The following is a 22,010-nucleotide window of genomic DNA, read 5'->3' as shown; positions in this document are numbered from 1 at the left end:
TCTGTGTAAAACCGTCCCTCTGATATCTGAGTTATACTTCGCCCCTCTCACCTTGAGCCCGTGACCCCTCGTGATCGTCACCTCCGACCTGGGAAAAAGCTTCCCACTGTTCACCCTATCTATACACTTCATAATCTTGTACACCTCTATTAGATCTCCCCTCATTCTCCGTCTTTCCAGGGAGAACAACCCCAGTTTACCCAATCTCTCCTCATAGCTAAGACCCTCCATACCAGGCAACATCCTGGTAAACCTTCTCTGCATTCTCTTGAACGCCTCCACGTCCTTCTGGTAGTGCGGCGACCAGAACTGGATGCAGTACTCCAAATGTGGCCTAACCAGCGTTCTATACAGCTGCATCTAGAAGGACCTATAATCTAGAAGGACAGGGCAGCAGATGCATGGGAACACCACCACCTGCAAGTTCCCCTCCAAGGAACTCACCATCCTGACTTGGAAATATATCGCAGTTCCTTCATTGTCGCTGGTTCAAAATCCTGGAACATCCCCAGCCACCTCCCCCCCCAACCCCCATCCCACTTCCCCCCACCCCATCCACCAGCACTGTGAGCGCACCTACACCACATGGACTGCAGTGGTTTAAAAAGGCAGCTCACCACCTTCACAAGGGCAATTAGGGATGTAAATTTATGTAAGTCTAGCCAGCACAGTCCACATCCCTTGAATGAATAAAAATAAATAGAAACATAAAGCAGAAATACAAATGAACTCCAAATCGGAATTTAGAAGCAAAATGGAACAGCTGGTCTGTTCATATCTAAGATGATTAAAAAAAACAGGCTCATGCTTCCAGCTGGATCCTTCCACATTTGGATAAGGGTCCACATTGAACATTCCCCCATCTTTCTGAGATCTCTTGGGTTGTTCTTTTACATTCTGAATACAAGAGGGATTGTCTCAGAAGTCTGGGTGATACTGTTCACTTTATTTTTTACAGATGTATTCTGTAGATGTATTCTGTTGAGTACGAAATGCATTACCAGTGGGTTCTAACTTGGCATAACAGATGGTTATAATACACTCAGGAGCTTCAGATGACATTGTAAACCAAGAAAGTGGAGCTTGCGGATCATGAAACACCAATTAAATCTCAGATGTATCGTAACCTTAAGCCACGCTCTCAATCATTTTTAAGATATGGATTCAACTACTCATAAAAATAATTAGAAACTTTTGTGTTTTGCAGAATATCCCATTTATAATTTTTCCTCACTAGTCTGTGCATTGGCTTCAATCGTTTCAGCACTGTTTTGCATCAACAGCTAACAGATGGCTATATGAACAGATTATGACCGGGGTTATAATAATTGCTGTGAACCATGATAAAGGGATTTTACTTAACAAAACGTTATTTTCCCTAAATTGAGTAATAATCTTTTGCAAAGACCATTGAGAATTACTGGCGCTAGAATCCTTGATCAGGAAATTCATTCTTGTACGGAAGATAGTCACACCAAGGATATATCTGCAGTGCACTGTACATGGCAATAATTGTGGCTCAGCACATGATGATCGACTCTCCATCTCAAATTCTGCATACCTGGGATAGAATTACTCGATAACAGTAGGCCAAAATTTACTGTAGCATTCCACAAATTGTATCATTTTCCTGCGCCCTTCAGCTCGGAAACACTTTGCCTGGAATGCGTGAGGTTGTGGTGGTGTGACAGCATTTAAGAAGAATTTAGATGAGCACTTGGCTCTCCATGGCATACAATGTTATGGACCAAGTGCTGGAAAATGGGATTAGAATAGATAAGTGCGTGATGGCTGGCTCAGACACGGTGGGCCAAAGGGCCTCTTTTTGTGCTGGTAAACTCTAAGGGAATGGTCTTACCAAAAATATTCTAAATGCTGAAAGAGCGTGAAAATGGGAGAGGATCGCACCTGTTTCTTCGGCAAGAGAAAAATTCAAATCTTATGACACTTAGAGAAAAGAACGAGGCAAAGTGTGACTCTCACCAGAAAGGGGAGTGGACAGAGTCTAGTCACGCCGGGAAGCCGGCTGCTGGCTGCTAGAGAGTGCTGTTGTGCATGTGCATGATCTCCCAGTGCAATATGTGCTATGTTCCCGGGTGCAAGGCTGATCATGCCAGCAATCCAGTGCCGCTATCTTCACGAGAGGTGAGAAACCGAGCATGAACATGGTTTTCTGCCTCTCTCATGGTCTTACTGGCTCACCACACCAATCAACTAGAATGGTGAGCTGGTAAGATTGCCCCCTATGATTCTAAGGATGATCAGGAATCTAGGATCTAAGTGGACAATGAAGCCAGCTGTCCATCCCCTTACCCAATCAGAATTAAGGATTGAGAAAAAAAAATGGAATGATAGAACATGTGGGTGACAGACTTGAAATCAAATCAACCTCAGAAAAATAAATAATGACTGGATTGAGAAATAGAGAAAGGAAAGGAACAAAAGATTAATCTGAAGTTTAATCCAAGTTTAATGCACATATACAGAATGCTTTTATAAACAGGGAGGTTGAGGCTGAAATTCTGCTTGTGTGGGTCAAATAGTGGCTTGATGCAGATCTTTTATTTACCTGAACTTGAGGGCTAATTTGCACATTAATAACAGTGAGTGATGTGAATACGCTGTCACTGGGCCATTGTCTGAGAGAGAAATGCAAAGCTTTGTTGTTGATACTCTGTACAAATTATTTTTGGCCTTTTACGGAACATTAAGTTCCAGCTACAAGAGCTCTTATGTTCCTGACATAAACATGGCAGTTTGGCTTAGATACCAGCAAGGCTTGTGGTGCTTTTCTGGGCAAGATTATGTGCAGACTGGCAGCTGTACAAAGGCTCTCGTCATGTTGTAGAGGATCTTAAAGGTTTCGAACTGAACTGAGTCCAGGAGAAAGAAGCTGGCTTTCTTTGTAGCCTGCCAAACAATGTTTCGTGCAAGTCTGATGATGTTGACTTGGACGAGTAGAGTTTTCAGCAGTTAGCAGGCATCAAACCACTTTCTTCCCCTACAGCTAGTATGATCCAACACTTGTTTGTTACACCTGTCCTGCACAGAAAGCAGAGCTGTCAAGCTTCACTTAATAAACAGTACTGATATATTGATGGGTCATTGCTGCTGAGAGATACTCACAACTATATATATTTTTATTCATTCGTGGGACATGGGCATTGCTGGCTGGCCAGCATTTATTGCCCATCCCTAGTTGTTCTTGAAACTGAATAGCTTGCTAGGCCATTTCAGAGGGCAATTGAGAGTCAACTACACTGCTGTGGCTCTGGAGTCACATGTAGACCAGACCAGGTAAGGAAGGCAGATTTCCTTCCCGAAAGGACATTAGTGAACCAGATGGGCTTTTTCCGACAATTGACAATTGTTTCATGGTCACCAGTAGGTTCTTAATTCCAGCTTTTTTATATTGAATTCAAATACCACCATCTGCCATGGCGGGATTCGAACCAGGGTCCCCAGAACATTAGCTGGGTTTCTGGATTAGTTATCTCGTGATAATACCACTCGGCCATCGCCTTCCCTTCTATATGTTCTCAAGCATAGGAAAAACAATGGCATGGATTTTACATTAGAATGGCAGTAAAATATTCAGCATTTGCCATCATTACTGTACATCTGGAACAGCAATGTCTGGGGTCCACACGTGGGCAGTAGAGTGAATCTGGTGGGGAGTTAATGGCGGAGTGGTATTGTCGCTGGACTAGTAATCCAGAGACACCCGACACCCGGCAGAGAACCCGGGTTCGAATCCCACCATGGCAAAATTTGAATTCAATAAAAATATGGAATTGAAAGCCGAATGATGACCATGAAGCCATTGTCGATTGTCAGAAAAACCCATCTGGTTCACTAATGTCCTTTTGGGAAGGAAATCTGCTGTGTTTATCTGGTCTGGCCTACATGTGACTTCAGATCCATAGCAATGTGGTTGACTCTTAAGTGTCCTCAGGGGTGGGCAATAAATGCTGGCCCTGCCGGCAACGCCCATGGACGAATAAAAAAAATGGAAATCCAGAAATCCATTAGTGATTCCGCACTTCTCCACAGGGAGTGCTGTTGAGGGTCTTGCGGATGACAATTAACGGGAAATCTTCAAATCGATGAGAATTTTCATTCTCTTGTGGCTCGTCTCACAGTAAAACCACCCTTTTAAAAGTTGCATGAAATTCAACTGCATATTTGGACACTCACTTAATTAATACTGCTGAACATCCTCACTGACCGGAAAAGCTAATTTTATATTTGTGGAATGTCAAATTTCTCCATCATGACAAAATAAAATCCTCATTTAAAAAAAAGATTTTTGAATCATCATTTTAGCTTCTTTATTTGGCAATTCAAAATTTTAAATTGAAAGCGGGGGAAATTAAGACACGGTGGGGGGGGGGGGGGGCGGGGGGGGGGAGGGGGGGGGCGGGTTTCCAGCAGTCGAGGCAGCCGACCATTGGCCAGTGGCAGAATCCTGCCAATGTCTCTAGTGTTTTGTGTGGTTCGCACCCTCCGCCCCCGGGCAACCCATCGTGGGGGGTAGGAGGGTCACCATCGGCGGGACCAGAAGATCCCGCCGGCAGGCAAGGCGGGAAAATTCCTCCATTAAGTGTCCTTTATGTTCTGTTTTCTGTATGTTTCTGCCTCAATTTGATTGGCTGCTTACCTACTTACTGACATCAATGCTGCTGCACACCAAGGACTGTTGTTGGTGCAGACTTGATGGGCCGAATGGCCTCCTCCTGCACTGTATGGATTCTATGATTCTATGATGCTAGATCTCCTTGACACGGTGCCAGGTTTAAACTGCAATCGAGAAAGGAGGAGTCCGCACCGCAGAGATCACCAGATCCTCAGATTTCTTTCAGGTTAGTGGCATATGCTGTTGTTTCAACACTGACTGCAAAATCTAGCCCAATATTTCAATGGGTTTTCCTTGTTGCTGTGCAAAGTTGCACACCTAACATACATAGAACATAGAACATAGAAAGCCACAGCACAAACAGGCCCTTCGGCCCACAAGTTGCGCCGATCACATCCCCACCTCTAGGCCTATCTATAGCCCTCAATCCCATTAAATCCCATGTACTCATCCAGAAGTCTCTTAAAAGACCCCAACGAGTTTGCCTCCACCACCACCGACGTCAGCCGATTCCACTCACCCACCACCCTCTGAGTGAAAAACTTACCCCTGACATCTCCTCTGTACCTACCCCCCAGCACCTTAAACCTGTGTCCTCTCGTAGCAACCATTTCAGCCCTTGGAAATAGCCTCTGAGAGTCTACCCTATCCAGACCTCTCAACATCTTGTAAACCTCTATCAGGTCACCTCTCATCCTTCGTCTCTCCAGGGAGAAGAGACCAAGCTCCCTCAACCTATCCTCATAAGGCATGCCCCCCAATCCAGGCAACATCCTTGTAAATCTCCTCTGCACCCTTTCAATGGCTTCAACATCTTTCCTGTAATGAGGTGACCAGAACTGCGCGCAGTACTCCAAGTGGAGTCTAACCAGGGTCCTATAAAGCTGCAGCATTATCTCCCGACTCCTAAACTCAATCCCTCGATTAATGAAGGCCAGTACGCCGTACGCCTTCTTGACCGCATCCTCCACCTGCGAGGCCGATTTAAGAGTCCTATGGACCCGGACCCCAAGGTCCTTCTGATCCTCTACACTGCTAAGAATGGTACCCTTCATATTATACTGCTGCTTCATCCCATTGGATCTGCCAAAATGGATCACCACACACTTATCCGGGTTGAAGTCCATCTGCCACTTCTCCGCCCAGTCTTGCATTCTATCTATGTCTCGCTGCAACTTCTGACATCCCTCCAAACTATCCACAACACCACCTACCTTGGTGTCGTCAGCAAACTTACCAACCCATCCCTCCACTTCCTCATCCAGGTCATTTATGAAAATGACAAACAGCAAGGGTCCCAGAACAGATCCCTGGGGCACTCCACTGGTCACTGACCTCCATGCAGAGAAAGACCCCTCCACAGCCACTCTCTGCTTTCTGCAGGCAAGCCAGTTCTGGATCCACAAGGCAACAGCCCCTTGGATCCCATGCCCTCTCACTTTCTCAAGAAGTCTTGCATGGGGGACCTTATCGAACGCCTTGCTGAAGTCCATATAGACCACATCCACTGCTCTTCCTTCGTCAATGTGTTTGGTCACATTTTCAAAGAACTCAACCAGGCTCGTAAGGCACGACCTGCCCTTGACAAAGCCGTGCTGACTACTTTTGATCATACTAAACTTCTCTAGATGATCATAAATCCTGTCTCTCAGGATCCTCTCCATCAACTTACCAACCACTGAGGTTAGACTCACCGGTCGGTAATTTCCCGGGCTGACCCTGTTCCCTTTCTTGAATATAGGGACCACATCTGCAATCCTCCAATCCTCTGGAACCTCTCCCGTCTCCATCGACGATGCAAAGATCATCGCCAAAGGCTCCGCAATCTCCTCCCTCGCCTCCCACAGTAACCTGGGGTACATCCCATCCGGTCCCGGCGACTTACCAACCTTGATGCCATTCAATAGTTCCAACACATCCTCTTTCTTTATGTCCACATGCTCGATCCTTTCTGTCCACCGCAAACCAGCAGTACAACCACCCAGATCCCTTTCCACCGTGAATACCGAGGTAAAGTATTCATTAAGCAGCTCCGCCATTTCTAACGGTTCCGCACAAACTTTTCCCCCTTCACCTTTTAAGGTTCCTATGCCTTCACATCTCATCCTTTTACTCTTGACATATTTGTAGAAAGCCTTGGGATTCTCCTTAATCTTATCCGCCAAGGCCTTCTCATGACCCCTTTTCGCTCTCCTAATTTCCTTCTTAAGCTCCTTCCTACATCCCGTATACTCCTCTAAATCCTTAACACCTCCTAGCTCTCTGAACCTTCTGTACGCCTCTCTTTTCTTATTCACCAGGTTCATCACAACCTTCGTGCACCACGGTTCCCGTACCCTACCAACACCCCCCTGTCTCATCGGAACGTTGTCATGCAGAGCTCCAGACAAACATTCCTTGAAAATCCTCCACTTTCCTTCGGTACTTTTCCCCAAGAATGCCTCCTTCCAATTTACCCGTCTAATTTCCTCCCTGATGACACTGTATTTCCCTTTACTCCAGAGAAACACTTTCCTAGCCTGCCTGATCCTATCTCTTTCCAATGCTATCGTGAAGGAGATAGAATTATGATCGCTATCCCCAAGATGCTCACCCACCGAGAGATCCTCCACCTGTCCAGGTTCATTAGCCAGCACCAGATCAAGTACAGCCTCTCCTCTAGTAGGCTTATCCACATACTGTGTCAGGAAACTCTCCTGGACACACCTAACAAACTCCTCTCCATCCAAACCCCTAGCCCTAGGGATATTCCAATCTATGTTTGGGAAATTAAAATCTCCCATCACGACAACTCTGTTATTCCTACATCTCTCCAGGATCTGTTTCCCCATCTGCTCCTCAACATCTCTGTTACTATTGGGCGGCCTATAGAAAACACCCAGCAACGTTACCGACCCCTTCCTGTTCCTAACCTCCACCCACAGAGACTCCGTAGTCAATCCCTCCACGGCGTCCACCTTCTCTACAGCCGTGACACTAGCCCTGATCAACAGTGCCACTCCCCCCCCTCTCTTGCCTCCCTCCCTGTCCTTCCTGAAACATCTAAAACCCGGCAGCTGAAGCACCCAGTCCTGTCCCTGAGACATCCAAGTCTCCGTAATGGCCACCACATCACAATTCGAAGCAGCAATCCACGCTCTAAGCTCATCCACTTTATTCACTACACTCCTGGCATTAAAATAGACATATCTCAGACCTTCAGCCTGAGCACTTCCCTTCTCCATCACTCGTCTAACCTCCCTCTTACCCTGTTTACATTCCTTATCTATTTGCGAGCTAACCTCCTCGCTCTCAGTCCCCTCATTTCGATTCCCTCCCCCCAACCTTTCTAGTTTAAAGTCTCTCCAGTAGCCTTAGCCAACCTTCCTGCCAGGATATTGGTCCCCCTGGGATTCAAGTGCCACCCGTCTTTTTTAAACAGGTCACACCTGCCCCTAAAGAGGTCCCAATGATCCAAGTACCCAAATCCTTGTCCCTTGCTCCAGTCCCTCAGCCACGCATTCATTCTCCACCGATTCCTGTTCTCACTCTCCCGCGGCACAGGCAGCAATCCCGAGATTACTACCTTTGCATTCCTCTTTCTCATCTGTCTACCTAACTCCCTATATTCTCTTTTCATGACCCCTTCCCTCTTCCTACCTATGTCAGCAGTACCTATATGCATCACGACCTTCGGCTCCTCTCCCTCCCCCTTCAGGATTTCTGGGACTCGACCAGAGACATCCCGGACCCCTGCACCAGGGAGGCAAACCACCATCCGAGAGTCCCGTCTGTGTCTGCAAAAACGCCTATCTGACCCCCTCACCGTAGAGTCCCCAATTAGCACTACCCTCCTTTCCTTACCCTTTTGCACTACTGGGCCAGGCTCAGCTCCAGAGACACTGCCACCGCTGCTTCCCCCAGGTGGGCTGTCCACCCCAGTAGTACTCAGACAGGAGTACTTATTATTAAGGGGCACATCCACCGGGGTGCTCACCATCAACTGAGCTTTCTCCTTCCTCACTGTTACCCAGTTACCCTCCTCCCGTGGTCCCGGTGTGACCACCTGCCGATAGCTCCTGTCAATGACCTCCTCACTATCCCTAACCCGGCGAAGGTCCTCGAGCTGCAATTCCAGTTCCCTAACATGGTCCCTTAGGAACTGCAGCTCAACACACCCAGCACAGATATGGTCGTCCGGGAGGCTAGGAGCCTCCAGGACCTCCCACATCCTACATTGGGAACAACATACTGGCCTCACACTCATAATTGCCCCTTTAAACACACAGGGAAAAAAAAAGTGAATGAAAATTTTAAACTTACCTTTCCTCCTCCTGTTTTCTCCAAAGCCCTGCTCTCACTGGGTCTTTTTTTTTAGGTTAGAGGAGGAGGGAGGGTGGGATACTCTACAAGTGTAGAGTATCGGGATTCCTCTCTGTTCCAATTTATTGGGGGAAAAAAAATCTCTCTCTCCCAGACCTCCCTGCGCGACCACTTCCGGGTTTAGATATTTTTAAAGAAAAAAACCCGCGAAAAAGTAAGTTAAAAATAACAGCGCTTACCCGCAGCACTCCTCTCGCGAATCTCTCCCTCTCTGCTGCACTTCCAAGACGCAATGAGGCCGATTCACTGAGGTGAGTAACTTTTTTTTAAAAAAAATCTCTCTCTCCCAGACCTCCCTGCGCGACCACTTCCGGGTTTAGATAGAATAGAATAGAATAGAAACCCTACAGTACAGAAAGAGGCCATTCGGCCCATCGAGTCTGCACCGACCACAATCCCACCCAGGCCCTACCCCCATATCCCTACATATTTACCCGCTAATCCCTCTAACCTACACATCTCAGGACACTAAGGGAAATTTTAGCATGGCCAATCAACCTAACCCGCACATCTTTGGACTGTGGGAGGAAACCGGAGCACCCGGAGGAAACCCACGCAGACACGAGGAGAATGTGCAAACTCCACACAGACAGTGACCCAAGCCGGGAATCGAACCCAGGTCCCTGGAGCTGTGAAGCAGCAGTGCTAACCACTGTGCTACCGTGCCGCCCCATATTTTTAAAGAAAATACATAATGTACAGTAATGGGCAATATCCACATTAGGCAACATGTGCACATGTACCATTATAATACGGCACAAATCTTCAAGGTTGGCCACATTTGCAGGCATAAGATCAACTGGCAATCCCGAACTTCATTTCACTGAAAATTGTAGATGTTGCCTCTTTACCAATAAAGACTTTCAAAGAACAAAGAACAAAGAACAGTACAGCACAGGAAACAGGCCCTTCGGCCCTCCAAGCCTGTGCCGCTCCTTGGTCCAACTAGACCAATCGTTTGTATCCCTCCATTCCCAGGCTGCTCATGTGACTATCCAGGCAAGTCTTAAACGATGTCAGCGTGCCTGCCTCCACCACCCTACTTGGCAGCGCATTCCAGGCCCCCACCACCCTCTGTGTAAAAAACGTCCCTCTGATGTCTGAGTTATACTTCGCCCCTCTCAGCTTGAGCCCGTGACCCCTCGTGATCATAGACTACTTGATGTTAATTAAATAGAGATTCTCAGTTGGGAACTCTACTCTCACCTCCGGTACCAGAGTTGATAACCTATTTTTCTTACATAGTTATTGTATCTCTTTTTATATAGATTATATGAATAATCCCCAAACAATGCACTCTTGCTCTTGTGACCTCCAGGAAAGCTGCCCAATTTAAAGGCAAGGAAAAAAGATGCATTTCTTTTTGTAAAAAATATGGTTGATATTAGCTGCCATTATGACGGACCATTGATCAGAAGTAGCGATGTATTTTCATAATAGACATATTTTCAAATAAAGATTACAAGCAGCAAAAACATTGACTCCAATTTCAGTATACTTGGGCTGTCACTTCTTAAAGCTGATGGACCAAATGTTAGGAGATTAATTCTGAGTTATTCAACAGACTGACTGTTAATATGAACAAATTATTACTGAAACTGAACACTACAGGATCTAAGTACAACTAATGCAGAGTGATGTTGTCCTGGTGAGAATGCTACTGCAAGTATATTTTTGACCCACTTTTCCAACAAAAGAGTATATTTGAATGTTATTTTTAAAAGCAAAGTGTATTCAGTCACTGAATGTTGTTGCTGCAAAGCCTGAAAGCAATAAGCAATTATTTGGTTATTAATAAATGTTTAACATGCATCGTGAAAAATCCCTAAGCTTGATAACTCAACAGGGGCTGACTACATGGGTCTTTCTCCTATGGTTGTGAAAGAAGCACTGAGACAAAACAAGAGCCGATAATATGTCGACAGTAGCAGAAAGCTACTAGGGCAGGTTTTTCCCAAGAAGGTCAGGATCAGGAAGGTAGGTGGATATTATTTTAAGTTGACAAAAACAGACTTATTTTAGCAAAGAAGATTTTAGCAAAGAAAAGGCCTTTGACAAGATGCCGCATAGGAGACTGATAAATAAGCTAAGAGCCCATGGTGTTAATGGTAAGATCCTGGCATGAATAGAGGATTGGCTGACTGGCAGAAGGCAGAGAGGGGACGAAGGGGTCTTTTTCAGGATGGCAGCCGGTGACTCGTGGTGTGCCTCAGGGGTCAGTGCTGGGACCACAACTTTTCACAATATACATTAACAATTTGGAAGAAGGAACTGCAGGCACTGTTGCTAAGTTTGCAGATGATACAAAGATATGTAGAGGGACAGGTAGTATTGAGGAAGTACGGGGGCTGTAGAAGGACTTGAACAGGCTCGGAGAGTCGGCAAAGAAGTGGAAGATGAAATACAATGTGGAAAAGTGTGAGGTTATGCACTTTGGAAGGAGAAATGGAGGTAGAGACTAATTTCTAAATGGGGAAATGCTTAGGAAATCAAAAACACAAAGGGATTGGGAATCCTTGTTCAAAATTCTCTTAAGGTTAACGTGCAGATTCAGTCGGCAGCTAGGAAGGCAAATGCAATGTTAGCATTCATGCCAAGAGGGCTAGAATACAAGAGCAGGGATGTAATTCTGAGACTGCACAAGGCTCTGGTCAGACCCCATTTGGAGTATTGTGTGCAGTTTTGGACAACGTATCTAAGGAAAGATGTGCTGGCCTTGGAAAGGGTCCAGAGGAGGTTCACAAGAATGATCCCTGGAATGAAGAGCTTGTTGTATAAGGAATGGTTGAGGACTCTGGGTCTGTACTCGTTGGAGTTTAGAAGGATGAGGTGGGATCTTAGTGAAACTTACAGGATACTGCGAGGCCTGGATAGAGTGGACATGGAGAGGATGTTCCCATTAGTAGGAAAAACTAGAACCAGATGGCACAACCTCAGGCTAAAAGGACGATCTTTTAAAACAGAGATGAGGAGGAATTTCTTCAGCCAGATTGGTGAATCTGTGGAACTATTTGCTGCAGAAGGCTGTGGAGATCAGATCATTGAGTGTCTTTAAGACAGAGATAGACAGTTCTTGATTAATAAGGGGATCAGGGGTTATGGGGAAAAGGCAGGAGAATGGGGATGTGAAAAATATCAGCCATGATTTAATGGTGGAGCAGACTCGATGGGCCGAGTGGCTTAATTCTACTCCTATGTCTTATGGTCTTATGGTCTGATGGTCAATGATTCAGGAGCAAGGTTAAGTCAAAGCCTTGTTTGCTTACTTAGGTAGACATAAAGGCTGGAATCTTAACACCATTCACGCCGGTGGGATTTTCCCATCCCACTGCCGTGAACGGAGACTTGACTGGCTGCCAAATTCTCCGACCTCGCTGTAGCGGGAGCATAGCATGAACGGCAACGTGCTATTTTGAAGGTGAGCAGTGGGCATCCTCTACTAGCCTGGTCAACATTTGCCCCTTAACTAACATCACTAAAAATGTTGCTCTGGCTCAGACGGAGTGTCAGCATGATTCAAAACATTGGCTCTATTCTTTCTCCTCAGATGTTGTCAGACCTGCTGAGATTTTCCAGCATTTTCTGTTTTTGTGTCACTTGTATCACAGCTTGGTATGGCTCCTGCTCTGGCCAAGACAGCAATAAACTACCAAGGGTCATGAGTGAAGCCCAGTCTATCATGCAAACCAGCCTCCCATCCATTGACTCTGCCTACACTTCTCTACTCTGCCTCGGAAAAGCAGCCAGCATCATCAAGGACACCACACACCCTGCACACACTCTCTTCCACCTTCTTCCATCGGGAAAAAGACACAAAAGTCTGAGGTCATGAACCAACCAACTCAAGAACAGCTTCTTCCCTGCTGCCATCAGACTTTTGAATGGACCTACCTCACATTAAGTTGATCTTTCTCTACACCCTAGCTATGACTGTAAGAGTACATTCTGCACAATGTTCTTTCCTTCTCTATGAACGATATGCCTTGTCTATATAGCGTGCAAGAAACAATACTTTTCACTCGACACTAACACATGTCACAATAATATATCAAATCAATTCAAATCAAATCAAATCATTATCATAATATTTTAAATAGGAGTTTGCTGTGTGCAAATTGGCTGCCATTGTAACGGGCTGTTTATCAGAAATAGCTATGTATTTTCATAATAGACATATTTTCATAAATTACAACAGGAATTCAAAAAATACTCTTATGGCTGTAAAGTGATGTGGGACATCCTGAGAATACGGAAAGCGTTTATGTAAATACATTTTCTGCTTCTTGAGGAGTGGAATCCTTCTGTATTATTTTGCAAAAACAAGTTATACTGATTAAATTAAAAGCAAGTCCAATCATCAGTGTGACTCTATTTTTTCACGTGCTGTCTGAAAGGCAAACTCACTTAGATGCTTTATTCTGGCCATATCTCATCAAAGGAAATGAGTGGTCAGACTATTGAGAACAAACACACAAAGACACATAAAAATAAATGATCAGGTTGTACATTAAGAAGCAAACTATTGCTTTATTTCTTTGGTTATAATGTACTTGTACAAATTGTAAGGGATACAGTGTCTATTTCAGGATAATAATGAATCCAAGGAGGAAACATACAGTCGATCCTAGTTATTTGCACTCATGCACAAAGACTGAATGTTCGCCTCCAGCAATAGTTTGCCAATAAAGTGATAAAGTGTGCTTGCAAGCCAGAGAGAATCACAAACATAGAATCATGGAATTCCTACAGCGTAGGAGGCCATTCAGCCTATTGAGTCTGTACCGACTCTCTGAAAGAGCATCTTATCCAGACCCTATTCCCATAATCCCATGTATTTAGCTCACTAATCTCCCTAACCTACACATTTTTGACTCTAAGGGGCAATTTAGCATGGCCAATCTACCTAACCTGCACATTGTTGGACTGTGGAAGGAAACCGGAGCACCCGGAGGAAACCCACGCAGACACGGGGAGAATGTGCAAACTCCATACAGAGAGTCACCCAAGGCCAGAATTGAACTCGGGTCCCTACTGTGGGGCAGCAGTGTAGCCAGTGTGCCATCGTGCTATGACCTTGTGTCCAACAAGTTCTTGATGTCATTGTCAAAGTAAGTGGCATTCTACAAAGGCAAGGCCATCGAAAAAAAAATTTAAAAGCCCATTTGACATAGGGGTATCAGTGATCCAGTCCAGCTAACACTGAATTCAGGGACTGAATATCAGAAACATGACTAAACAAAACATATTCTTACCTATGTTGCCCTGTTATGATATAAATAACAATCTGCATTACAGCAATGCTTAAAATGTAGCAAAGAAACTTCACAAGAGCATTATCAGATAGAAAATTGACATTGAACCAAAAGTGGAGACTTTGGGAAAGGTGACAAAAACTTGACTCTAATCAAAGTCTTGAAGAGTTAGAGTGGACTTAAGATACTAAAGTGAGTAAAGATAATTATGGATCATATTGAATTGTATTTTGTGAATAAAACTGTATTTGGACAATTTTAAATGTTTTGCAATAAAGTGATCATACACAAACAATACAGAGCAAGTTATTATTTGAGATTCAGAACTAGTGAGTCTGCCCAGAAGCTAGCCACTGAATCTTTCTGTGGATTTGGGAACACCAGACCTTTTCACACAAGAGTTATTTTCACAGTGCATTTTTGAAGCTCTGATGGAATGTTTGAGGAGTGTGGGTGTGGAGGCAGAGTTAGAATGCCAGCCTCAGTTCTCCAACACAATAGCCTAGCTCCCAACGTTGCTTACACACCCAACAAACATCACTCCTCAACCCCCTGAATCCCCAACCACCCCATGCAACCTATGATCCGTCAGAGTACCCGTGCCACCCCATGGCACCTCAGATTGCCCACATTCCCTCACTTCCATGCCCCTTCATGCCCCCTTAGACCACTGATGCTGTCTCTATCCCCCCCAAGTTCCCCATGCACCCCTTTCCCTATCAATTTGCACATGCCACATCCATGCCCCCATGTATCTTCCAGAGCCACTCAATATGTACAATATGTTCTATGTATAGTCTTCAAGAACATATAGCATTGCAATAACAATGGAAATCATTTTAATGTCATTGCAAAAATTGAACCTCAAACAAACTATTAAAACTCTGAATTCAAGCACGCTACCTTTGATATGAGAAAAAAAATTACTCCTGTAGAGGTTTGTATCCGTTGGAGTTTGGAAAAATAAGAGGAAACTTGATTTTAACATATAAGATCCTGAGGAGTCTTGACGGGGTAGATGTGGGAGAAACTAGAAGTAGGGGTTGCTGTTTAAAAACAAGGGGTCACCCATTTAAAATGGAAGAAATTAGATATAGCTTTTGGGGGCTCAAGGGACCAAGGGATATGGGGGGAAGGAGGGATCAGGATATTGAATTTGATGATCAGCAACGATCAAAATGAATGGTGGCGGAGCAGGCTCGAAGGGCCAAATGGCCTACTCTTACTTCTAGTTTCTATGTTTCCATGTTTCTATGAGGTGATTTTTTTCGCTCTTTTAAGGCAGAGGTGGTTGTTGGTGAGCAAGGAGTGATAGGTTGTTAGGTGGGAAGCAAATTTGAGGTTACTATCAGATCAGCCATGATCTTATTAAATGGCAGAGCAGGCTCGAGGGACTGAATGACCCACTCCTGTTCCTTGTTTGTATGTTCGTATTATAGCACTTTGGACAATTGGAAACATGCCATAATGTGTATCATAATTACACAATGTTGATCAATGTAAGGGTTACCTAACTTTGCAGGACAGATCCTTATGATGAATCCCTTGTTCAAAAACACATGGGGATTGTGTGGGTCCTGACCTTGGGAGGAATGTGTGTGAGTTTTGCACCAAGGTCTTTGCAACCCACCAAAAGGTCACACGAAGCTGGTGTGGGGTCAGGAAGGCACAGAAAACATATTTTTCCAGCAAAGAAAATGCTAATGTCTCAGTTTACACTTCCAGTGGATGACGAAAGTGCAGCTCAATGATCAACAGCCTTTGGCGAAGGCATTCTCCCCTTCAAATCATCTCAAATCTCTCAAATGAAACTTACCGATACTTCTGCTCCTCATTTTCCAGAGAGAAATGGTCAAAGACAGCAAATGCTTCATTTCCATTCCAGTCCTTCAGTTGGATGCGCAGAACATGAGGAGACTGGCTGGTGAGCTGGTGAACAAATTCATTTCCGAGCCAATATTCTCCTGACGGGTCTCCAAAACCCTGAGGAGGGCAACAATTGGAAGTAATTATTAAGGAGCCTCACACAAAGAGCATCCTGACCCAGATGGAACAAGAATTTGTGAATAACTTTTTTTCCAAAGGTTTTCGTACCGAAAAAGCATTTGCTTTTGAATTGCAAAGTTAAAATCACCATGTATTCTAAGGGTAATGATTCATATGGCTGCACCAAAAACTGGAAGCTGTTGATATTTAGCATAGAATAAAACTACATGCTAAATTTATCCTAGTTTATTCTGTGCTAATTTGTTTAAAAAGGGATGTAGTTGTAATGAGCACTTCTGCTCCCACTCTCACACATGTGCTATGGAAGAAAGGAACAGGAGAGTTTAAATACTAGTTTCTGGGGAAAATAACTTCATGCTCAAATGACTTGAGTTTCAAAGCAGTTTACATCGCAGGGTTGGAACGAGGCAGTAAAAGAATGAGGTAAGCATATTTTGCACAGAAGACTATTTGCGATAAAAAACAATTTATCAAACCGGGAGATGTTGAATAGTAACTTGCCCTATCTTTGAATTATCAGAAGTAGGGCAAAGTAAGTAGCTGTGGTCCAGCACATAGTGCACAATAATTAATATCAGGTAACTCCTGCACATTATCTATGGGCTTATTAATCAAAAGATCAAATCAACCTTAGTCACAAGCAAGGTGCTTTATTCACTGTTGCTAAAAACACACCTTATCTTAAAGTAAATGTCTTCTTTTTTTTAATGCTAACTGAATTAGATTGCTCGGTTTGTTTCTGGTACTTTCACATCATGTACTGATTGTGCTGCTGAGCCAAGTGCACAAAGAGCCAATCCGAGATTGCCCAAACACTCTTCATTTAGGACCCCTGTGGATGTTAGAAAGGAAAGACTTTTATCTCATCAATTTGGGTGATTCAAGACTTGCTCCTGGGTGAATGGGGAGCGTGCTGATAATTGTGCAAAACCAATTCTCCTTACTTTGCAGTTACAGCAGGTTGGAAACTCAAGTTTAGGAGAAAATGAAATGTTTTTCAATGTCAGTGAGAAGAAAATGGCACAGACACACAAAATGAATCGAATCACAAAGATCCTGTTTAAAGGGGCATAAGCCTTGTAAAGTGGTCCGTATCGTCTTTGCCTCATGATACATGACACAATGATATTTGCATGACCAATACGTTCTTTTAAAGTTTTATTTTATTAGTGTCATAATTAGGCTTACATTAACACTGCAACGAAGTTACTGTGAAAATCCCCTAGTCACAACACTCCGGCACCTGTTTAGGTACACTGAGGGAGAATTTAGCACGGCCAATGTACCTAACCTGCACGCCTTTCGGACTGTGAGAAGAAACCAGAGCACCCGGAGGAAACCCACGCAGACATGGGGAAAATGTGCAGACTCCACACAGACAGTCACCACAGCCCGGAATTGAACCCCAGGTCCTTGACACTGTGAGGCAGCAGTGCTATCTACAGTGGCACTGTGACACCCTATTGCTACTTGAAAATGACTAGATTACAGATAAAAATACTGAGTTTTCCCGAGTTTAAGCAATTCTATCCCCAAAATAACTGATGACAGTCAATCTTTTCATAGTTGGCTGCACAAACTTTCACACTGTGATATAGATCAAGAAATAGAATTCGCGATAATTGCAGCTATGCTTTTGATGGAAAGCTTCTTCTCACAACACTTCAGATAAAAATAAAATATATTTATCCTCGCAATCAAAATCACTGAAAGATATTTGATCACTGAGATCTTTTCTGAGTATTTACACTTAAAGTTAAAGGCAAAATACTGCGGATGCTGGAATCTGAAACAAAAACAGAAAATGCTGGAGGAACTCAGCAGGTCTGACAGCATCTGTGGAGAGCGAATAGAGTAAGGAGTCTAACAACACCAGGTTAAAGTCCAACAGGTTTAATTGGTAGCAAACGCCACTAGCTTTCGGAGTGCTGCTCCTTCGTCAGGTGAGTGGGAGTTCTGTTCACAAACAGGGCATATAAAGACACAAACTCAATTTACAGAATAATGAATAATGATTGGAATGCGAGTCTTTACAGCTAATCAAGTCTTAAAGGTACAAACAATGTGAGTGGAGAGAGCATTAGCATAGGTTAAAGAGATGTGTATTATCTCCAGACAGGACAGCCAGTGAGACTTTGCAAGTCCAGGCAAGTTGTGGGAGTTACAGATAGTGTGACATGAACCCAAGATCCCGGTTGAGGCTGTCCTCATTTGTGCGGAATCTGGCTATCAGTCTCTGCTCAGCGACTCTTTAGTCGCGACACTACGGACTTCCTACAGAAACTCAGCGCACATGGAGCAGTTGAATCAGGAGCACTCCTCGTCACAATGGATGTCTCGGCACTCTACACCAGCATCCCCCACGATGATGGCATTTCTGCAACTGCCTCAGTACTCAACGCTGACAACTGCCAGTTTCCAGATGCAATTTTACAACTCATCCGCTTCATCCTGGACCACAATGTCTCCACCTTCAACAACCAGTTATTCATCCAGACACACGGAACAGCCATGGGGACCAAATTCGCACCTCAATATGCCAACATCTTCATGCACAGGTTCGAACAAGACTTCTTCACCGCACAGGATCTTCAACCGATGCTATACACTAGGTACATCGATTACATTTTCTTCCTTTGGACTCATGGCGAACAATCACTGAAACAACTCTATGATGACATCAACAAGTTCCATCCCACCATCAGACTCACCATAGACTCCTCTCCGGAATCGGTTGCATTCTTGGACACACGCATCTCCTTTAAGGACGGTCACCTCAGCACCTCACTATACCGCAAGCCCACGGATAACCTCACGATGCCCCACTTCTCCAGCTTCCACCCTAAACACGTTAAAGAAGCCATCCCCTACGGACAAGCCCTCCGTATACGCAGGATCTGCTCGGATGAGGAGGATCGCAACAGACTCGTCCAGACGCTGAAAGATACCCTCATAAGAACAGGATATAGCGCTCGACTCATCGATCGATAGTTCTGACACGCCACAGCGAAAAACCGCACCGACCTCCTCAGAAGACAAACACGGGACACGGTGGACAGAGTACCCTTTGTCGTCCAGTACTTCCCCAGAGTGGAGAAGCTATGACATCTCCTCCAGAGCCTTCAACATGTCATTGGTGAAGACGAACATCTCGCCAAGGCCATCCCCACATCCCCACTTCTTGCCTTCAAACAACTGCACAATCTCAAACAGACCATTGTCCGCAGCAAACTACCCAGCCTTCAGGAGAACAGTGTCCACGCCACCGCACAACCCTGCCACAGCAACCGCTGCAAGATCATCGACACGGATGCCATCATATCACATGAGAACACCATCCACCAGGTACACGGTACATACCCTTGCAACTTGGCCCACATTGTCTACCTGATACGCTGCAGGAGAGAATGCCCCGAGGCATGGTACATTGGGGAAACCATGCAGACGCTGCGACAACGGATGAATGAACGCCGCTCGACAATCACCAGGCAAGACTGTTCTCTACCTGTTGAGGAGCACTTCAGCGGTCACGGGCATTCGGCCTCTGATATTCGGGTAAGCATTCTCCAAGGCGGCCTTCACAACACATGACAGCGCAGAGTCGCTGAGCAGAGACTGATAGCCAGGTTCCGCACACATGAGGACGGCCTCAACCGGGATATTGGGTTCATGTCACACTATCTGTAATCCCACAACTTGCCTGGACTTGCAACGTCTCACTGGCTGTCCTGTCTGGAGACAATACACATCTCTTTAACTTGTGCTAATGCTCTCTCCACTCACATTGTCTGTATCTTTAAGACTTGATTAGCTGTAAAGACTCGCATTCCAATCATTATTCGTTATTCTGTAAATTGAGTTTGTGCCTTTATATGCCCTGTTTGTGAACAGAACTCCCACTCACCTGACGAAGGAGCAGCACTCCGAAAGCTAGTGGCATTTGCTACCAAATAAACCTGTTGGACTTTAACCTGGTATTGTTAGACTCCTTACTGTGTCCAATCCAGCTGCCAGCGAGAGGGGAATACCAAGACGTAGCACTTGGAAATGGAAAATGAAGTCACAATGATCACATCAGGGGTCTCACAGGTGAATACTTTGTCCTTGGCACATGTGTAATATTGGACACATATCTTTACTTCAATTATTAAATTGTTAGATAATGCGCAATGGCCATAGTCTGCGTCATGCAATTGTTGGGGAGGAGGCCTGGGAGTCATGTGTCACAATATAAAATGCTGCAAGGTTTATTTCTGAGATCAGGACTTGAGTTAAGGATGAAATGAGTGTCTCATCAGGACAAATCAGTCTGGTGGCATCTCTCTTGCCCTGACTTTGATACCTTGCTTTGGGTGGCACGGTAGCACAGTGGTTGGCTCTGCTGCCTCACAATGCCAGGGGACTCGGGTTAAATTCTAGGCTTGGGTTTCTGTCTGTGTGGAGTTTACACATTCTCCTCGCGTCTGTGTGGGTTTCCTCCGGGTGCTCCGATTTCCTCCCACAGTCCAAAGATGTGTGGGTCAGGTGGATTGGCCACGGTAAATTGCCCCTTAGTGTGAATTTGTGAGGTTACAGGTTCTGGTTCTGGATCGAATGCCCTGTTGGAGAGTTGATGTAGACTCGATGGGTCGAATGACCTGCTTCTGCCCTGTGGTGAATTGATAATTCCTAACTGACAGTCTTGTGTATCAAGGCCTCCCTGCTCTCCCTGCCTCCCATGAGCATCCTCACAGCGGGATCTTGCTCTTCAGTCTGGGACTCTTCTGGCTCCTCCTCAGGTTCAGCACTTGAATCATCCTCTCCGGTGCCTGCACTAGCACTGCTGTCTTTATTCCCCCACCCCTCCCGAGTGCGAGATTGTGTAGTGAGCTGCAGACTACAGCAATAATGGAGATAAGTTAAGGAGTTTATTGAAATGATCCCCCTGAGCCTTCAAGACAGCAAAACCTCATCTTGAGTAGGCCAATGGCCCTCTCAATTGTAAGCGTTGTGGACATGACTGCGGTTGCAGCTCTCCTTGGCTGCAGCCCTTGAGTGTCTCAATGGCATCATCAGCCACCTTTTCAATGGAAAGCCCTTTTCCCGCCACAAGCCAAACACGAGTGCATGCCGAATCAATGAACAGCCTTGGAACCTGAGTGTGACGCAGGCTGCAGACAACACAGCAGCTTCCTGGATACCTGGCAACAAACCTGCAGACTGTGATTTTTGTGGTCATAAATGATCTGGATGTGAGGGATTGGAAACACTTTCAATTGACGAAGGCATCCTGCTCCTCTCCTGGCATCTTTATGGGCACAGGCGGGCAGTCAATGGCTCCCTGAATGTGGGGAATCCTGCAATTGCAGCAAAGCCTCTGGCTCACTCTGCCTGTTTGGTCTCATTAGTCTTGAAATAAATGAAGGTGCTGACCCTTTGGAACACAGCATCTGTGACCAACTTGGTGTAGCTGTGAGCAGCGGATTGTGAGACACCACTTAAATCTGATCACTGAAAAGACCCAGAGGCACAAACATTTCAGGGCCACAGTCAACTTGCCATTGGAGGCAATTTTGCATATAGAGGAGACAGTCGGGCCTTCTGTGGCATCTAACGTCTGACTTGTTCAAGGAGCCATGATCGCTGCCTGTGTGCTTTATTTACTGGATGATGGTACCTTCTTCAGACCTTGCAATTCCTGCTAACCCTCCGCCCCTTCTGGCTGCGCCTCTTGATCCATAAGGCTGATTCTAGGACGGTGCGTGCAGACTATT

The 22,010-nt window shown here is 45.1% G+C and overlaps 1 protein-coding gene across 1 annotated transcript in view; it reads right to left on the bottom strand.

Moving 5' to 3' along the window:
* The window catches only part of angpt2b (angiopoietin 2b), a 237,144-nt gene that overhangs the window by 60,085 nt on the left and 155,049 nt on the right, over positions 1 to 22,010 (bottom strand). Inside the window, exon 7 of the mRNA XM_078237789.1 lies at positions 16,067 to 16,233. Within this exon, the coding sequence (XP_078093915.1) occupies positions 16,067 to 16,233 (167 nt within the window). The remainder of the gene's footprint in view (positions 1 to 16,066; positions 16,234 to 22,010) is intronic.

This window comes from Mustelus asterias, chromosome 21 (assembly GCF_964213995.1).
Source record: "Mustelus asterias chromosome 21, sMusAst1.hap1.1, whole genome shotgun sequence".
Lineage (NCBI taxonomy): Eukaryota > Metazoa > Chordata > Chondrichthyes > Carcharhiniformes > Triakidae > Mustelus > Mustelus asterias.
The sequence above is the reverse complement of the archived record's forward strand: the minus strand, read 5'-3'. Positions and strand labels throughout refer to the sequence as shown.